The 19,855-nt window shown below is 41.4% G+C and overlaps 1 protein-coding gene across 3 annotated transcripts in view; it reads right to left on the bottom strand.

The window, feature by feature from the left end:
- TMEM144 (transmembrane protein 144) overlaps positions 1–19,855 on the bottom strand; it is a 32,161-nt gene that overhangs the window by 10,575 nt on the left and 1,731 nt on the right. For 2 of the 3 annotated variants that reach the window (XM_073341461.2, XM_073341460.2), the window contains 9 exons: positions 17,597–17,797; positions 15,865–15,987; positions 14,642–14,741; positions 14,043–14,123; positions 12,231–12,312; positions 10,999–11,075; positions 9,521–9,639; positions 7,560–7,679; positions 5,210–5,307 (listed from right to left, as the gene is read on the bottom strand). In XM_073341461.2, the coding sequence (XP_073197562.1) occupies positions 5,210–5,307; positions 7,560–7,679; positions 9,521–9,639; positions 10,999–11,075; positions 12,231–12,312; positions 14,043–14,123; positions 14,642–14,741; positions 15,865–15,987; positions 17,597–17,735 (939 nt within the window). In that variant the 5' untranslated portion in view covers positions 17,736–17,797. The remainder of the gene's footprint in view (positions 1–5,209; positions 5,308–7,559; positions 7,680–9,520; positions 9,640–10,998; positions 11,076–12,230; positions 12,313–14,042; positions 14,124–14,641; positions 14,742–15,864; positions 15,988–17,596; positions 17,798–19,855) is intronic. The other variant, XM_073341462.2, reaches the window with a different exon arrangement.

Raw genomic sequence — 19,855 nt, 5'->3', positions numbered from 1 at the left:
TTGTAATGAAAGCACATGTGCTATGTAATGTTAACAGCAAGATCTACTGTGAAAGAGTGTACCCATTGTTCTATAAAATGTGTCTTTTTAACTACCACTCTCCCTTTTTTTCCTCCATCAGCTGCATATGTTTCTCCTTCCCAGAGGCTAGCGAAGATTAGAAGGCAAAAAAAAAACGCACTCATGATGAAATGTTCTCTGACCTCATGCTGTCCTCCCACACTGACAGAGCACAGCAAAATACGTGGAGGCAGACAATCTCAGAGTGCAGGAAAACACAATATGACTGCGAGGAGAGGTGGTGGGCTGAAGATAGGAGGTGGTGTCAGCTTGCTGAAAAAAGGCAGAAGTCAATGCTCAGGCTGCTGGAGGATCAAACTCATATGCCCCAGCGTATGGTTGAGCTGCAGGAAAGGCAGCAGGAGCACAGACTGCCGCTACAGCTCCTGTGTAACCAACCACCCTCCTCCCCAAGTTCCATAGCCTCCTCACCCAGATGCCCAAGAACGCGGTGGGGGGGCCTCCAGCCACCCAGCCACTCCACCCCAGAGGATTGCCCAAGCAACAGAAGCCTGGCATTCAATAAGTTTTAAAGTGCTGTGTGGCCTTGTCCTTCCCTCCTCCACCACCCCTCCTGGGATACCTTGGCAGTTATCCCCCTATTTGTGTGATGAATAAATAAAGAATGCATGAATGTGAAGCAACAATGACTTTATTGCTTCTGCAAGCGGTGATCGAAGGGGGGAGGGGAGGGTGCTTAGCTTACAGGAAAGTAGAATGAACCCGGGGGGGAGGGGAAAGGGGCGTTCCATCAAGGAGAAACCAACAGAACTGTCACACCATAGCCTAGCCATTCCTGAAACTGCTTTTCAAAGTTTCTCTGATGCGTACCGTGCCCTCCTGTACTCTTCTAACCACCCTGGTGTCTGGCTGCTCATAATCAGTGGCCAGGAGATTTGCCTCAACCTCCCACTCCTCCATAAACGTCTCCCCCTTGCTCTCACAGATATTGTGGAGCGCACAGCAAGCAGTAATAACAATGGGAATATTGGTTTCACTTAGGTCTAACTGAGTCAGTAAACTGCACCAGCGCACTTTTAAATGCCCAAATGCACATTCTACCACCATTCTGCACTTGCTCAGCCTGTAGTTGAACAGCTCCTGACAACTGTCCAGGGTGCCTGTGTACGGCTTCATGAGCCATGGCATTAAGGGGTAGGCTAGGTCCCCAAGGATAACTATAGGCATTTCAACATCCCCAGTGGTTATTTTCTGGTCTGGAAAGTCCCTTGCTGCAGCTGTTGAAACAGACCAGAGTTCCTGAAGATGCGAGCGATCATCATGTACCTTTCCCGGCCATCCCACGTTGATGTTGGTGAAACGTCCCTTGTGATCCACCAGTGCTTGCAGCACCATTGAAAAGTACCCCTTTTGGTTTACGTACTCGTTGCCTTGGTGCTCCGGTCCCAAGATAGGGATATGCGTTCCGTCTATGGCTCCACCACAGTTAGGGAATCCCATTGCAGCAAAGCCATCCAGTATGACCTGCACATTTCCCAGAGTCACTACCCTTGATATCAGCAGCTCAGTGATTGTGTTGGCTACTTGCATCACAGCAGCCCCCACAGTAGATTTGCCCACTCCAAATTGATACCCGACTGACTGGTAGCTGTCTGGCATTGCAAGGTTCCACAGGGCTATCGCCACTCGCTTGTGAATTGTGAGGGCTGCTCTCATCTTGGTATTCTTGCACTTCAGGGCAGGGGAAAGCAAGTCACAAAGTTCCATGAAAGTGCCCTTATGCATGCGAAAGTTTCGCAGCCACTGGGAATCGTTCCAGACCTGCAACACTATACGGTTCCACCACTCTGTGCTTGTTTCCCGGGCCCAGAATCGGCGTTCCACGCCATGAACCTGCCCAATTGACACCATGATGTGCACATTGCAGGGGCCCATACTTTGTGAGAAGTCTATGTCCATGTCCTCATCACTCTCATCAGCGCACTGCAGTCGCCTCCTCCTTGCCTGGTTTTGCTTTTCTTGCAGGTTATGGTTCTGCATATCCTGCTTGATAATGTGTGCGGTGTTTATAGTGCTCGTAATTGCCATGGTAATCTGAGTGGGCTCCATGTTCCCAGAGCTATGGCATCTGTGCTGAAAAAAGGCGCGAAATGATTGTCTGCCGTTGCTCTGACGGAGGGAGGGGCGAGTGACAACATGGCTTACAGGGTTGGCTTACAGGGAATTAAAATCAATAAAGGGGATGGCTTTGCATCAAGGAGAAACAGAATGGCCCCCTCAAGGACAGAACTCAAAACCTTGGGTTTAGCAGGCCGTTGATTTCATGGATGGAGGGGGGGAGGGAGGAAGGGGGGAGAAAATGAATACAAAACAAATCTGGTCTATTTCTTGTTTTGATCCACTTCATCTATCTTTATACATCTTGCTGGTAGCAGATGGTGTAGTACGACTGCTAGCCATCGTCATCTCCTGGGTGCTTGGCAGAAGACGGTGCAGTATGACTGCTGGCCATCGTCGTCTCCTGGCTGCGCATTAGAAGACAGTGCAGTACGACTGCCGGAAGGACTGAATCGCCATGAGACAAAACTTAGAAGGGAAATGACCTGGCTGAGTCACTCCCATGTTTGCCCAGGCGCCCCTGACTGACCTCACTGAGGTTGGCTAAAAGAGCACCCTGGCGATGATGGCTACCAGTCATACTGCACTGTCTGCTGCCAATGCCAAAAGGCAATGAGCTGCTGCTGTGTAGCAATGCAGTACCGTGTCTGCCAGCACCCAGGAGACGTACAATGACGGTGAGCTGAGCAGGCTCCACGCTTGCTGTGGTATGGCGTCTGCACGGGTAACCCAGGAAAAAAGGCGCAAAATGATTGTCTGCCGTTGCTTTCATGGAGGGAGGAAAGGGGGGGGCCTGAAGATACGTACCCAGAACCACCTGCAACAACATTTTTGCTCCATCAGGTTATTGGGATTTCTACCCAAAATTCAAATGGGTGGCGGAGACTGCGGGAACTGTGGGATAGCTACCCACAGTGCAATGCTCCGGAAGTCATAGAATCATAGAATATCAGGGTTGGAAGGGACCTCAGGAGGTCATCTAGTCCAACCCCCTGCTCAAAAGCAGGACCCATCCCCAATTAAATCATCCCAGCCAGGGCTTTGCCAAGCCTGACCTTAAGTCGACGGTTGCCTCGGTACTGTGGACGCACTCCGCCGACTAAATGCACTTAGAGCATTTGTGTGGGGACACACACAATCGACTGTATAAAAACGCTTTCTACAAAATCAACTTCTATAAATTCGACCTAATTTCATAGTGTAGATATAGCCTCAGTCACACAAATAGTGCCATTAATCTTTGTAACAAAGAGCATGTATTAGGTACAGTAACTCCTCACTTAAAGTCATCCCGGTTAACGTTGTTACATTGATAAATTAGGGAACATGCTCGTTTCAAGTTGCGCAATGCTCCCTTATAACGTCATCGTTTGGCAGCCACCTGCTTTGTCCACAGCTTGCAGGAAGAGCAGCCCATTGCAGCTAGCTGGTGGTAGCTAGGAACCAGGGTGGACTGGCAGCCCCCCTATCAGCTCCCCGCTCCCCTAAGTTCCCTGTGCAGCAGCCACCCAGCAGGCTATCAATTGCCAGGCAGTTCAGCTGTCCCTCCCCCCACTGCCATGTACTGCTCCTGCCCTCTGCCTTGGAGCTGCTCCCAGAGCCTCCTGCTTGCTGGGGGGGAGAAGAGGGGGGCTAATGTCAGGGTGTCCCCCTCCCCCCTGCTCCTGCATCCCACTTACCACATCTCCATAGAGCAGGGGGACACACGACAGGGCTCAGGACGGAGGGAGCTTCCTGGCGGCAGCTGTGGTCTCACCTTGCTGATTAACTTAACAAGGCAGTGTACTTAAGAGTGGGTCAGCATACTTAAAGGGAAAATGCGCATCTCTCTCTCTCTCTCTCGCACACAAACACACAGAGTGTGTGTGTCTGTCTGCCATGCTGTCTTCCCTCCCTCCATTCCTGCTGCCTTGAAGAGCGTGAGGCTACATTAACAACGAGTTAACCCCTTGAGAGCTCAGCTGAGTGCTAGTTCATCCTTTAGCAGTAAGGCATTCCCTGGGAAATATCCCACCCTCTGACTCCACCACCTCAACCAAGCTTCACAGTCATCATTGCTGTGTACAGTATTAAATTGTTTACAACTTATACCATGTATAAGTTTTAAACAATAGTCTTTTGTCTGGCAAAAAAAAAAATTCCCTGGAACCTAACCCCCCCTTTCAGAACCATACAGCTAAGGGTAGCCTAGAATTCCTCCTTATCTGTAAGGGGTTAGGAAGCTTAGATAACCGGGTTAGCACCTGACCAACAGAACCAAAGATACTTTCAAATCTTGGGGGGGTGGAAAGGGAAAGGGTTTTTTTGTGCTCTTTGTTTTGTGTGGAGGTTCTCTCCTGGGACTGAGAGGGGCCAGACAGAAATCCATCTTCTCCAACCCATCCCAATCCAAGTCTCCAATATTGCAACCAGTATAGGTAAGCCAGGCAAGGTGGATTAGTTTCTCTTTTGTTTTTCTTGTGACTTTTCCCTGTGATAAGAGGGAGGTTTATTCCTGTTTTCTGTAACTTTAAGTTTTTGTCCAGAGGATTCTATTAACATTCATTCTTACGGGAAAATTGGATTCGCTTAACATCGCTGCGCTTAAAGTCGCATTTTTCAGGAATATAACTACAACATTAAGTGAGGAGTTACTGTATTGAAAACACACAAAAGGATTAATATCTGAATTCATAACTTTATGCAAAATAAATATTAAAGACAGAAAATATCACAAGTTGTGAGGAATACAGTGAAAAGTGTAACTGGCTGATCAGTGTCTCCTCCCTCAGCGCCTCATCTACAGAGGATGAGGGTCTTTTACAGAGACTGACTCTCTCACTTAAAATCTACTCATTCTTTTAGATGTGGAGGCCATTAATTCAACCCTTGATGCCACCCTAGATGGTTGTTGTCATAATTATACTTTCCTAAAAGCCAAAGGCAATGGGGGAGACACAGAACTAGAACTACAGACTGGCTGTACAGACTGCACACCTCAAAGTTGAAAATTATCCCCCAGAAGGGAAAAGAAAACCCTCATTTTAAATAATAATGACACAATTAACAATTTTTTTAAAAAGGTACTCACAGCAGTGATTATTGGAAAGCTGACCACCGCACTGAGGTAGTGATTCGCTATGAACCAGCAACAATTGGCTATTGCCCAAAGTACACCAGCAACAAACCCTAGAAACAACAAATTCCAATCAGAAAACTATCTACAACAAAATATAGGCCACCTACAGCAGGCAGTGAAAGACATTACAATTTACTACGTGCAAATGTAAACCAGAATCTGAATAGTATGTTGACGATTATTATCTAAATCTAACATTAAGGGTTAAAATCATCCTCTCCAAGAGAAATGGCCATAGAATGGTAACTCCACAGGAAGTATTTCTGGGTGAGCAGTTAGGTGGTGTCAAAATTCAGGAAACTGCATTTGTATTTCCCCTCAGTGGTTCAGCAAGGGCACCCATTGTCAGGCTTCCAGTTTCCCAACGATTGCTCTTGAATGGACCTCTGTGTCACTCTCTCTCTTCTTATTGGGGAATTTCCAGGTGACACAGTTCCCTGCCTACACTCTATTATTCCCAGCACAGACAGGCTGCTCAAGGACACCTGCTTGCTTTCTCTTCAGAGATGGTTAATAGGTGTAATTGTTACAGTAAGCACTTTCTATGCATGCTTACTTTGTTCTTAAGGTAAAAAGCATTACCGAGAAAACATATTAAAAACAATAAAAACCTACACACGTACTAATAAGCTTACCAATGCTAACTGGATCCTGGAGAGAAAGCAGTTCTTCAATCTCCCTCCCAAGGGGATTCCTTGTGGTTATAAGTTCAGCTCAGAGCAAATACCCAGTCTTATGAGATCCCAGTGGGCCTAGTACTTCCAACCCTACCCTAAAGATTGGAACTCTCTGTGGACCAGGAGTCCTGTCCATTTGCTTGATCAGAAAGAAGGCCCTGAGTCAGTTTAAAACCAGGTTATCAATCAAAAACCTTTTTCTTGCCTGTTGGTTCCTTCAAAAGGTTGATAATGGAGAAAGTATATTAGCACTCCCCTCCGTCCTAGAGAAGGTACATACAATAACAAATACAGAACTGCATTTTTAATATAACATACCCCAAAGGTATTAAACCTAATTCAATAAGGTTTAACTTTATTTATTTAAGTTTATCTTAATTCCATAAGGTTTGTTCAGGATATTACACGATATTGTTAATCTGTCACAGCTAGCCCAGTCCTGGTTGGAGATATGGCTTGATCTCATTGTGCAGATTTTCTAAGATCCACAGTAGGATTTGACTGAAACAGTCAGGACTGATGTAATTGTATTTAGAATAATGTTTCGTAATACAATGTTTGCATTTAAAATTGATCGTGAAATTTGGTATCTTAAATGTTTCTGTTACTCAACATAAAGACAAAATATGAAGTACAATATGTGCCTTAATGTTCCTAGCAAAAGTAAACATTGATAGGATGGGCTGGAAAGAGAAGAACTTCTGCTGAAATCAAAAGAATCATTCTTTCAGACTTTAGTCTTTGTCCCAGGCAGATTTAAATTATTATACTTTTGTTCTCTTAAGACTTACAGCAAAGAACACTTACAGAAAATGGCAATAACATAGTAAAATAATGCATTATTACCAAAGTGAAAGAGCACATACATGGAGTAATTAATTGCTTTACTATTATACTGCTGTATAGGAAATTGTGGTTTTGCATTCATATGTCAGTCTGGAAAACGTTTAGCCTGGCTTTTTGTTTGTTGGTTTTGCTTTGTTCAATGGGTATTATTCACAGCATTAAATTAGAAAAAAAAAATCAGTTAATCACTAATCATTTAATAGCAGGACAAGAGTTTGAGGTCAAAGTGTCTTTTGGCTTAAGACTATTTAAACTGTATGGGTGTCACAAAAATTCTGCTTAGATACTGAATTCTGGAAAAATACATGGAATCCAAATGCACTCACCACTACTGAATTTACAGCTATTTCTGTTGACTCAGTTTCTGTTTATTTTTCTTACATTTGCTGTGACACCACATCACTATCTGGCCTTTCGCAAAGAGGATATTTTTTTTTTCTCCTCACTCCTTCCTCACAGAAGTTCTAAAATTTTCAAAGGTCAGTACAATATATAGGTCTCAGTTATAATTTTCCGGGCAATGTGTTCTCCGTTCTGGCAAAGTGTCAATTTCAGAACATCTTTAACATGCAACATCACATTCCAAATTGGACCACAATTTTTCATTGTCTCCCAACTTTTTCACATGTGCTCTTTCAAAAGATACCAAAAGTCAAGAGAACATACTTCCAAAATTAACCATAATCCCAAGAGTATGATTTGGAATCATTATAGTAGTACAGTTGAAATGATTACAGGAAGTAACTTAAATTAATAACTATTTTATTGAATAGTCATACCTGGTATTATGGCTTCAGGGTAAACTTTAGGTTTATTTTTCATGACGGCACAGTAGATCAAAAAATATATGGTACTTGTAAGAAAGATTCCACTAAAGTGTGCAAAGACATAATCTAAATCTGAAACAGAAATGGCACAGAGGTAAAGATTTAAAATCACAGTTACTGTAAATATTTTTACTAAACTTATTCTATGCTGTTTCATACATAGTGTGCATAAATACAAAAATGCATAAGACACTAATACTAACAACTTGAAGTTTGGTCATTGTCCATCCATTTAAAAAAAAAACAACAACCAAAAATAAGAAAAACAAAGGAAGGTAGCTTGTTGCATTATCCACGTGACCCAAACATGACTACAAATATTACTATAGATGGAGTTGTTCAATCATGCAGGTTAAATTATATAAGGGACTTTCACTGAGATGACTATGCCATAAAATCATATAAACATAGGGCTAGAAGGGACCTCAAGAGTATGGATCACAGTAGAGCCTAAAAGTGGGATTTGGGTGCCTAAACCTCACACTTAAGCACCAATGTTTTTGTCTCAAGAAGAAAAGGAATCCCTTGTTTTTGTCCTAATGCTACACTCCTAAGCTTGTTATGTGAGTAGACAGACTCTTTCCTTATTTGTGCTATCTCTTAGGTCCTCTGCTCTATGTGAATTTGTCGTGTGATGAAGACTGCAGGAGCCAAGAAGCTCGTTGTCCACCTGTCTAATTAGAGACTTTGGTTCATTATTACTGCAGCACTGTGAGGAAGACAATTTATGAAGCCTCCACTCCCGCAAGAGAATGACCGTGGTACAATACACTTGCATGAATTGTTGGAAGACAAAGGAGATGCAGATAGGGCTGCAAAATAGGGGGTGGTCAAGCCTGGGGAAGGATGGCTTGAAATGCTCCTTCCAGCTCCGTTAGTAGGCACTAAATCAGTTTCTCTGCCCTGCCTGGGCTGGGCTCATGCCCTCAACCTACTCACTTCTGGCGCTACGCTGGCCAGGCTGGAGGAACATAGAATAGTAAGCCCTTGTGTTCTCTCACATCCACCCCAGGTGGAATTAATGCCACTGGAAGCCTGCAACTGAGAGAGAAAATTGAACTTGTCTTGTTTGGCTGCAGCTGAATGCATTTCCACTTTTAAAGCAGGTGGTGTCTATATTTTCCCATAATTGATAATTATCCCCATACTTAATGGGGGTAATTCATATAATCATCATATAAATATATTTTCTGCACAGTAAAAGCAGAGCATGAGCTGAAAAATGGATGAAGAAACCAAACATTTATATTAATTAGGCTCCTTACATATTTGGAATATTGCCTACCAATGCAGCAGTGAGAATCTATATGACCTCTCACAAGAAAAATAAGTAGAAAATGTGACTACATTTCAAAATGCTTCAAAGAAAAAACATTTTGTTGTGAATGAAATTGTGTCTAAACATCAGTGAAGTTTGGCATTCACTGGGCCTGACTGGCCATTGCCTCACATCTTGTGTAGGGATTTACACCTGCGCAAAGTGGGTGTAAAACACTACCAGATCAGAATGGGAGTGATTGCACCCAGTTTGCCCAGCTGTAAGTGACTACAAACAGGGCAAGGTAGTGGAGAATCATGTGCACCGACTCCTTTGTCACCACAAAACACCAGGAGGCATGGCAAAAATCACCAAATCAATTTACAAAATTAATAGGACATACAGTAGTTATAAGGTGAAATAAAAATGGCTCGTTTCAGAGTAACAGCCGTGTTAGTCTGTATCCGCAAAGAGAAAAGGAGTACTTGTGGCACCTTAGAGACTAACCAATTTATTAGAGCATAAGCTTTCGTGAGCTACAGCTCACTTCATCAGATGCTGTAGCTCACGAAAGCTTATGCTCTAATAAATTGGTTAGTCTCTAAGGTGCCACAAGTACTCCTTTTCTTTTTAAAAATGGCTCATTGGCCTTTACCAAATTGACTTGCTCCTCTGTATAGCGTTTCATTTCTTCTACCATGGTCCTTGATGTACAGCACGGGCACAAAGCTGGAACCATAGAATATTCCAGCTACTACTGCTAGGGTACAGCCTCTTAAAAAAACAGAAAAGAGAGAGAGAGAGAGAAAGAAAGGAATCCATTATTAACCAGTAGATTAGATAATATACTTAACAGGTCGAGAATGATACTATGTAAAACACGCTGCACATGCAAATTGCTAGTAATGATATAGAAATTACAGTAGTGCCTAGAGCCCTATCCAGTGCCCCACAGAGCTAGGTGCTGTACAAGCATGTAACAAAGAGCTAATGAGTGTACAATCAAGGTTAATGACAAGACACAACAATGAACTTTACTAAGATGTGCTGGTAGCTGTGAACATTTAGATCCACTATACAGGGTGACCACTAACAGGCATAAAGCAAGTAGGTAAAAGTCTCATAGACTTTAAGGTCAGACGGGACCATCGTCATCATCTAACCTGACCTCCTGCACATTGCAGGCCACAGAACCTCACCTACCCACTCCTGAAATAGACCCCTTACCTTCTGGCTGAGTTACTGAAGTCCTCAAATCATGGTTTAAAGACTTCAAGCTACAGAGAATTCACCATTTACACTAATTCAAACCTGTGAGTGATCCTTGCCCCATGCTGCAGAGGAAGGTGAAACCCCCCCCCGGGTCCCTGCCAATCTGACCGAGGGGAAAATTCCTTCCCAACCCCAAATGTGGCCATCCGTTAAGCCCTGAGCATGTGGGCAAGACCTACCAGAAAGATACCTGGAAAAGAATTCTCTGTGGTAACTCAGAATGCTCCCCATATAGTGTCTTGTCTCCAGCCGTTGGGGATATTTGCTTTTGCCAGTTGCCAATGGGCCACATGCCATCCCTTCCATAAACTTATCAAACTGAGTCTTGAAGCCAGTTAGGTTTTTTGCCTCCACTGCTTCCCATGGAAGGCTGTTCCAGAATTTCACTCCTCTGATGGTTAGAAACCTTTGCCTAATTTCAAGCTTAAACTAAGTCTGTGTCAAGAGAAAATAAACACAGTCTTGCATAAAACTGACCACAGCATCCTGTGTTTCTGTAATCTCTGCATATGATGGCATAAACACATATTGGGACAATTGAAAAGTCACTGAAAATCTATTTTAAGTAATCTCCACAAGACAGTATAGATCATTTGTAATTGTAATTAATATTGTGGCCAGTAAGAGACAGCACATTGAAGAATTAGAAGGACAAACACTTTTATCCAGTTAAAATGTATCTAAGTAGTTTTGCAGTTATACCTCTTCATTATAGTACTAACATTTATAAAAACTATCAATCATTTGTTACAGTGTGCTTCATACAGTACAGGACACAGAAGTTCCTTTACTATTTTGTAGCAACTTCAAGAAACCCAGGTCAACTAGCAAGAACGAAGAAAAGAAATGGTAGCTACTTACATTACTCTTTTTCGTAGTGGAGAAAGACTGTCTACCCATGAAGCATCAGAACAGGTATTTTCAGAATTGTTGACTGACTGTTGACAACAGTTACAATTTTAGTGTCAAATGTTTTGGAAAACATCCAAAAAAAAGTGCATGTTTTAAAATAGACCAGTCACACATCAGGGGAAAAAATCTTCCCAACGAAAGTCAGGAGACATGGGTTTACAGATAGGCCCAAAGCAAAAAGATTGGCTCAGGATTTCAAAGGCTTCAGGGTGTCTGACTCTGGGGCTTAACTCAACACACTGTAGAGAGAGAGAATCCAAACACAAATTTGGATTTCAAAACATGTTTTCCCTTAAATTTGGTGGGTGCTAAAATCCAGAGGTTTTGTTTGTTCTCTGTTTCCAGTGTTGTTGTTGACTGTGTGGGTCCTTTGCCATTACTAGTATCGTTTCAGATCCATAACCATTTCTGCTTATTTTCGTCTTCCCATGCACACACTGAATCCTTCTCTATAATACAAGCAGATTCTATGCCACTCTCTGCTTTCTTTGCTCCACCCACAAATCCCTTGCTGAGGATTCCCTTGATATGGAGGAATCCAGTGGGCATAGTTGGCTTCTATGCCTCCCTTCCTGTGGTCCCCAGTTCAGGCAGCATAGTGAAATGGGGATAGAGATTGACTGAAGCGTGCTGCTGTGCTCCAGTTATCCTTCCCTGGTTCATGCTCCCTAAGGGACAACAGCCATCTGGCACCAGCCTCAAGTCTCTAACCTGTGCCAAGGCCAGGGTCAAGAAACAGGAAGTCATAATTACCTGCCTGCTAGCTTCCCCACTCTGCTGTGCAGCAGGGAATCTGGCTGCCAAGACACATTGTTTGCTTCCTTTTATCTAATATTCTACTTTTACAGTTCAGTTTTAGCTCCAACAGCTGTAATTAAAATTATTTCCCCTTTCTGACATGGGGGGGGATATTCTCAATCATTATAAAACCTGTGTCATAATAGAAAAGGACTTGTGAACTTATAAAACATGCCAAGCCAGTAACAACCAGACTATTGCAAAAAGCTGTTTCTGTTGCTATATGCTATCGATCTTACAAGACCCATAAATTGAAGTTCATATAAATGGGCATCTCCATTTGACCATGAATGTTGGCAAATCCGGGTAACATCAAGTAATTGCTTTTCTTTTTATGCTGATGCATATTTTCAGTGAAGTAAAACAACAGTCAGTGTACTTACACTCTCTCTCAGTAATGGGGTGGCTTCTAATGAAGTTGAAGAACTTTGAACTTCACTTTTTACAAAAAGAAATATGATAGTGCTGTGAAGAGAAAAGTACATTAACATGTACCAAACATCATTTCATAAAATTTAATACCCCAGGGCAAAAACAAAGTAGTTGAAGGCATAATCCACATTTTCATTTTGTTCCTTATTTTTCATCCTTGGTTTGACAATGTCACACTTCAGTATATCTTGAAATGAACTCTTAACTAGCTTGATTAATCTTATTAATTAATTTAAACACAAGTAAATAATCGGATCAAATCCACTTTTAAAAACGTAGTACAGTCCTTATAGTTATCTCTTGTCATATTAATAGGATGTAAATGTCACTGTTCTGATATATCACTACATTATTTTTCTAAAGACAGTTGTCATAGCCCAGTACCGCATTTTCAAACTATAGCAGACGTACACTGGGATATCCTGAGGGAAATTCTATATACACCCTCCATGGGGTGGAGGTGGAGAGTAAGGAGAGGAGAAAATGAATGAGATCTTCTTTTCAAAAAGCAAAAGCATACTACATGTACCAGAATTAGTGTTTCTAGATGGTAACTAAACTGTTTATAATAAGGATGTTTTTAACACACCCTTACATTTACAGCTTCTGTGCAGCAGACTCAACAGCTTACTGCACTTAGTTTGGCCTGGGACATAAACTGAGAATAGAAATTCTAGGTCCATTTCCTCAGGCAGTACTTGGATTTGTTTTTTGTTTTGTTTTTTATAGCCTTACATGTTTTTCAGTTCAACTCAACTGAAAATGTTAAGCCCCTCCTCAGAAGCCTAGTTCTGTGATTGGTAGGAGTGTGGGACATTGAGGTTTAAATAGGAGTAATTACCAACATATTTAACTTTCAAATTTGATCAGGTGAATCTGTAAATCAGGATTGGCAGGGTTTGGTTTTTAATGCCAAGGAATGGCGCGGGTCCCCATCATGCATGGTTCTTCCCCCTCCTGAGGGGAGAGGAAGGAATATTGGGAAGGGGGGATTTCAGCCTCCCCCATGAAGACCAGGCAAACACACATTGTTCCCCCTCCAGGCCTATGAAGCTTAGATGAAATGCTTAAACTGTGAGTTCCATCCTCCCTAAGTGTCTGGAAAGTGTCTTGCATAGAATAGCTGCTCCCATATATAAATAAAGAATTGGAGGCACTGTAGGGGGTCCTGGAGGATGCCATGGTTGTGGAATTCTGGCAGTATGGCTTCAGAGCTTCACTGCTGGGGATTGCAGAGCCTCTGGGGGCAAGAGGTGGTGTGGATGGTCCTGGATTCAGCTGAATCTATGGAGTCTGCCAGGTTTGAGGAAGGGTCTTGTGGCCTAGTCTATGGAAAGGGGCAAAGAAGCAGCAAACTCCACCTCTCTGAAGGACTATTGAGAGACAAATTCCACCAGGAGATCATAGCCTTTTCTAGGGAAGACTTTGCCCAACAATTTGCAAAGTGAAATATTTGAAGAATTTAACTATGACAATCAATCAGTCTACATCTGGGATGGTATTTAACATGTCCATTGGCATAAAAATGTGCTTCTCCATTTATGAAGACCTATTTTGCCATTGAATTGGAATTAACATTTGTCTAATTCTGAAAATATTTCTCTGTCTCACTGGATAGGACAACTTATTAAGTTTTAAATGAACTGCATTTGCAAAATGTATTCAACTAACACACATCCTCTCCTATTAAATCAACTCCTCAGTCGCTAAATCTATGATCTTTTAAATCAAAGAAGTTGTTTATTATTAGGAAGAGTATTTACCTTAACACTGAAAGTCCAGCTCCAATATAATTTAAGATGGGTTTTGATACCTCTTCTGGGTCAATTCCAAACCAGCCGAACCTGGAATATTTAACCACAGCTTTATTTGATTCCATTTACATGTATTAAATTTAAAATTAGATTCCAGTCTTAGAAATCCTTACTAATGCAAGTAGTCCCACTGAAGTCCAGATTATCAGGACTGGGTTCATGCTTAGTGAAGTTTTGCCAAAAGGCATGTAAATGTAAATGTCCAGGCTAAAAGAAATTAATTTAACCATGCACAATTATGATGATAAAGAAAACAAGAAAATAAACAGCATTTTACTTGCACATGAAAACTATGATTTTAATTAATCAGATGAGTGAGCATCTAGGCTCTTTTGCAAAGAAGATCCAGTAAACATTTTCCTCTTATTGAGAATCTCACAAATAAGGGAGCACAATGGATCACAATTAACCTGTATATTTCACTGGGAGAAAAAAAATCTTTTCTATTTGATACATCTTTTGCATTCATGTTGAATATTTTCATTAGAGTTGTTAATGAGGAAATGACAGCATTCATGTTGTGCAGTTTAAAGTTCAAATGCAGTTACCTTGAGCTTGCCCAGCCAGTTAGCAAATTAAAAGAAGCCCAGATTAAGAGTCCAAGACCTAAACCAATGGTTTTAACAATGGGGACAACTGTAATGTTACCTGCAATATGGAAAAACACAAAGCAAAATTATTCTATTGCCAAAATATTTTGGTTTTAAAATTGAGTGCTCATATTTGTACTTTGAATTTCAATATGGTTTGTAAATTCAGATCTTTTGAACAACATCAGTCAATATGCAGGACATGATGTTGTTGTTAAATATTTAACAAATGCACGCACACACAAACACAATTTCTTCAATTCTTCATCATCCACAATTTTGAAAGCTATTCTTGGTGTGAATTTGGTGCTTACAAAAGGAAGGTGCTGAAGGCATTGTATGTAAGGTCTTTAATGCACCTCAACCCTACAAGAATGCCTGGTATCTGGTCCTAAATTTCTCTCAAGAAGAGAATGCCATTTATGTCTAACTGTGCAATAATCATGTTTTAGGAATAGGAAGAGACCAGTATTCTTGAGTTTTTATATTTTCCCATATACTTACTAAACTGAAAATTTCTGTATTCTGCAAAGAGGTTTTACAGATATTTCTGTCCCTAAGGAGAAGAATCTGTCTTATTCAGTGATGCTTCCTATTAAAGAGCCCTGCACTGGACAACAGCTTAGAGGGTCTAGTCATTTCATGCTTTTTATTTTTTTTTGGGTGGATGTTTCTTTAAGGTTTAATTTATATCAATCCAATTTGAGGACAAAATTAGGAAATACACAGTGCTTATCACCCACCAGCTCCCACTGGCTTCAGTGGGAGCTGCTGGATGCTCAGCACTCTTGAAAATCAGGTCACTTATTTAGAAGCCTAACTTTGGACTTTCAAAAAACTTGGACCAATAGGTTTCTTATAGCCATTTAAAATGTAAGCATTCAGCCTATGTTGCTATATGGTTAAGGTAACTTTAGCATCTTATTTCTTAAGCCCTTCTAAAACATGGATATTATTTGGTACCTGTATTACTTTAGGTTTTTAAATAAGGCTGCTGAAGACCACTGTCAATGATAAAACTGTAAAATATCATGTTCACAGTAATACATACAATAAGAGATCCACAGAGTAGAAATAACAAAGATCCATTTAGTATATCAAATATTTCAATGTTATCTCTGCCTCCTCTGAGGAATTAGCTTTACTGTGCCTCTGAAGAAGTAGGATCTCTTCCTCATTACCTGTAGCCCATACACTTCCCCCAACCATAGCAAGAGGCCAAAACGTAGGGCTATGCTGAATAAGGTTCACCACCAATGATACAATCCATATTGCAGCACAGAGAATCCACTGGAAGAACATTCCTGGGGAGAAAACAGACAAACTAATGAATATGTTACCATCAATGGTTTTAAAAAAAAAAAGATTTCTTTCAAGTATTGTACGTGTGAACCTGTTGTTTCTTGTTCATATAATATGTCTCAGATGAATTATACAGATACAATTGAAATCTGGTCACATATTTTAGAGAACTATGCCTTATGATGTTTATGTAGCCATGTTACAATATTTTTTAAAGGTTATATTTTGAGGCAAGATGTTAGCAGTCAACCAGTCATCTTTTTCTGGGTTCTCGCATTCTCCATATGCTTGGTAACTACACTTGCTTGGACAGAGTTAATAGTGCCCAGATCCTCAGGTGCACATGAGCTCTGCTTGGCTCTTGAAGAGGATGGACTTAAGTTACTTTCCCTCCGAACCATGAACATGTTAGAACAGCCTAGAAATTACTCTAACTCAGTGGCTCTCAAATTTGTTTTACTGGTGACCCCTTTCACATAGCAAGCCTCTGAGTGCGATCCCCCTTATAAATTAAAAACACTTTTTAATATATTTAACACCATTACAAATGCTGGAGGCAAAGCGGGGTTTGAGGTAGAGGCTGACAGCTCGTGACCCCCTGAGGGGTCCCGACCCCCAGTTTGAGAACCCCTGCTCTAACTTGCACTGTGTGGGACAGTCCTGGAGCTGTACCAGTAACACAGGATAGCCAGATTGTTGTACACTCTGGCCAAATTTCCTCTCACTCCCAGCAGATCCTGTACTCGGAGGGGCCAGGAGTGGGTGAAGTATTTTCTGGCTTTATGCCCCTCCTTCCCCAGGACTTCCCTTACACAAGGGGAATCCTTTGCTGAATATTTAAGCCCACTTTTTTGTCCCCTTTGCAGTGCTGGATTGGCACAAATAGGGGAGAAAACAGAGGCTAGGATCCACCCTGTAATGCAGACATGGTTACAGAAAAGTAATTTGGGATAAGCCTTTTTTGATCGTGGGACTCTGATAACCAACAAATAATAATAATGTCTTCACATATACCTAGATATAGCATGACCCCCGTATAAAGCAAGTGAAGTGCTGTGGCAAAATCATAAACCATAAGTAAGAAACTAAAGGGGTTGTTTCGTGTTATCATATTCCCAAGACAGAAGTACTCAAGTTTCTACTTTTGATTGCTTTTAATGTTATCTACAATAACGTGACTCACGGGATGGAGATATTTAATAGATCACCAGCTACAAAGGGTAAATACTACACACTGAAGTGTGTATTTGAGAATGTGCAAACTGCGGGGGACTGAAAGGCCCTTCACTTTTTGCTTTTCCATCTTGCAGCATCCTGCAATATACTCCATTTCTCGTAAGTGGATGGCAAGATATAAGAAGGGGCTCTCAAAGTTTTTCCACTTCCTGGCGTTTTTATTATTGCATTTACAAAACAAATTGTTGTGAATTAAAAATGCTGTGATTCTTCCACCTCTCTCTGTAGCTTAAGGCTGTGCTGGGGTGAATGTAGACATAGCCGGGAAGTTTCAGTAATCAGCAGATTCCATATTCTCACTGAAAGTGTGTAAAACTTAAAACACTGTTCTTACAAGTGGTAAAACTATTTAAAAAACAAAAACAGATTGTTTACCATCACCAGTATCAAATTTCTTAACAGGTACAAAATTTGTCCCAAATAAAAAGACAGCTATCGCAGAAGACGTAAAGCCAATAGTGAGATCTGTTCCATTGCTGTTGACGGAGCTGTTATTTGCTCTCCAGCTGTTCATTTCTGTTCTGAAAATGCTTCTTGTTGTGATGCTGTTTAAATGAAGATCCTTTCAGGCAGCTTCTGAAAACAGAGAAGAGAATTAAATAAATATATGTCATTGGATCATAGCAGTCCTAATGGGGTTTGATTTTTAGTAATGTGGGGGTTTAAAAAGTCCTGCTTTCTACTTCCCAAAAGCTGAAAAAATTTGTAAGGAATAATGTAGCCTAATGAGCTACCGCCATAAAATTTTGATTAGGGAGAAAAACATGAGTAGTTAGAGAACAGACACAGCCATAATACAGAATTATGACTACTCAAATGTATCTGGCTTAAGGGAAGGCCCGTGGTTCTTTATGGACAGGTGCTAATACTGGAATGTTGGAATGATCCTAGATCCAGAATGTTGCTATGGGAGATTGCCTGGAACCAAGCAGGCTGATGTCTTTTGGGTTTGCTTGACAGCAAGTATTAGGCAATTCAGTGCAATCTCTTCCTCTGGTGGAAGAAGTCTTGGCAGTGAGACTCTAGTCACACCACATTGCCTAGAAACCAGAATGGAGGGGAAGGTGTGCAGGGCAGTTGTTCCACAGAGCCAGGATGGAAGCCTAGGATTGCTGCAGCTCTTACAATCCATGGAGTTTAAGGGGCCCTAGGTTTTTTTCTGCGGAATGTGTGGGAGGGAAGTCAAAGTTTCTTCCTTAAACCTCCATGGAAACTTTTGGGAAGAAGGCAGTGAGGGAAAGCTTGCAGAGAGTGTTTGCTGTCACAGACACTACTGAAATGCTGTTTCATGCAGGTAGACGCGTGTAACAAATATTAAATACATTAGAAACACCACATTTAGAGGATTATGGGTAAAAGCTAATGCTGGGAATTTATCAGGAAATAGCCCCAGGTGGCAATGAAATGTAAAACATTTCATTCACACGAAATCACTGAACTTTGTCCATGACAGCAGAAGTTTAATGTGTAAAGATTCCAAAAACTAAATATAAAGGAGAGTATTTGGTGTGATAGTTATGTGGTACCACTGTATTTGTACCACTCTTTATACTAGACTAAAATAACATCCCAGTGCAGTCTGGCATCTCCACACGCAGATGCACTAAATACCGCTATTGGAAAAGTAGCACATATTTATAAATAACAGTGGCCATAATTTTCCAAACCTGGGTTCCAATATTAGTCATCAAAATAAGTGACCTGAATTTCAGAGGTGCTCAGGCCTGTGAAAATCAGGGCATTTTTATTGAGGGGCTTCATTTTGTGGATGAGATTTTGGCCAATCTTCCAAGTAGTAGCTCCTGGTGCTAGGATCCTGGTAATACTGCAAATGCTCCTTAGTTGGCCTCAGTGGTTAAAGCAGGTTGAAACCAGATGGCGAACTCTTACATGATCAGCCAAAGAAGAGAGGGAGCTCTCCCTCTGCTTTCAGCAATGGAGGAAGAGCTGTGTTCCCCCACATCCATTCCTCCTGGACTGGCCCTATTATCCACTGCGGCAGCAGAGTGACAGGTTTTGCTTGAAACTAGGATCAGCAGGTGAAAAGTTTACTCTCCACATGGAGCGAAATGAAGGTAATTATTTAAATGTTTCCCCCTGGAGGGTGTTGGGGTGTTTTCTCTTTGAACACCCAAGAAAAAACCAGGAGATTCCTTAGGGTTGGAGTAGAAGGTACCCCACCATGAGAAGAGCATGGGGCAACTTACTCCACCTGTCTAGGCCTCTGTTTTCCCACTCATCCTTTGTCTGTCTGGTCTATTTAGAACGCAAGCTGTTTCAGAGAGTTTTTACAGTATTTTGCTATATGTTTGTAAAAAAACAAAACAAAAAACCCCCCCAAACAAACAATATAACAGAGTGGCAATTTTGCCACAGATAAGCTTCAAAAACAGACTCCAAGGAGAAACTGCTGAGCTCTAATTAACATGCAAACTAAATACCATTAACTTGGGTTTGAAGAGAGACTGGGAGTGGCTGGGTCATTACACAGATTGAATCTGTTTTCCCATGTTAAGTATCCTCCTACCTTCTTGTTAACTGTCTGAATGGGCCATCTTGATTATCACTACAAAAGTTTTTTTCTCCTGCCGATAGCTCATCTTAATTAATTAGCCTCTTACAGTTGGTATGGCT

This window comes from Lepidochelys kempii, chromosome 4 (genome assembly GCF_965140285.1).
Source record: "Lepidochelys kempii isolate rLepKem1 chromosome 4, rLepKem1.hap1, whole genome shotgun sequence".
In the NCBI taxonomy this organism is placed as follows: Eukaryota; Metazoa; Chordata; order Testudines; family Cheloniidae; genus Lepidochelys; species Lepidochelys kempii.
The sequence above is the reverse complement of the archived record's forward strand: the minus strand, read 5'-3'. Positions and strand labels throughout refer to the sequence as shown.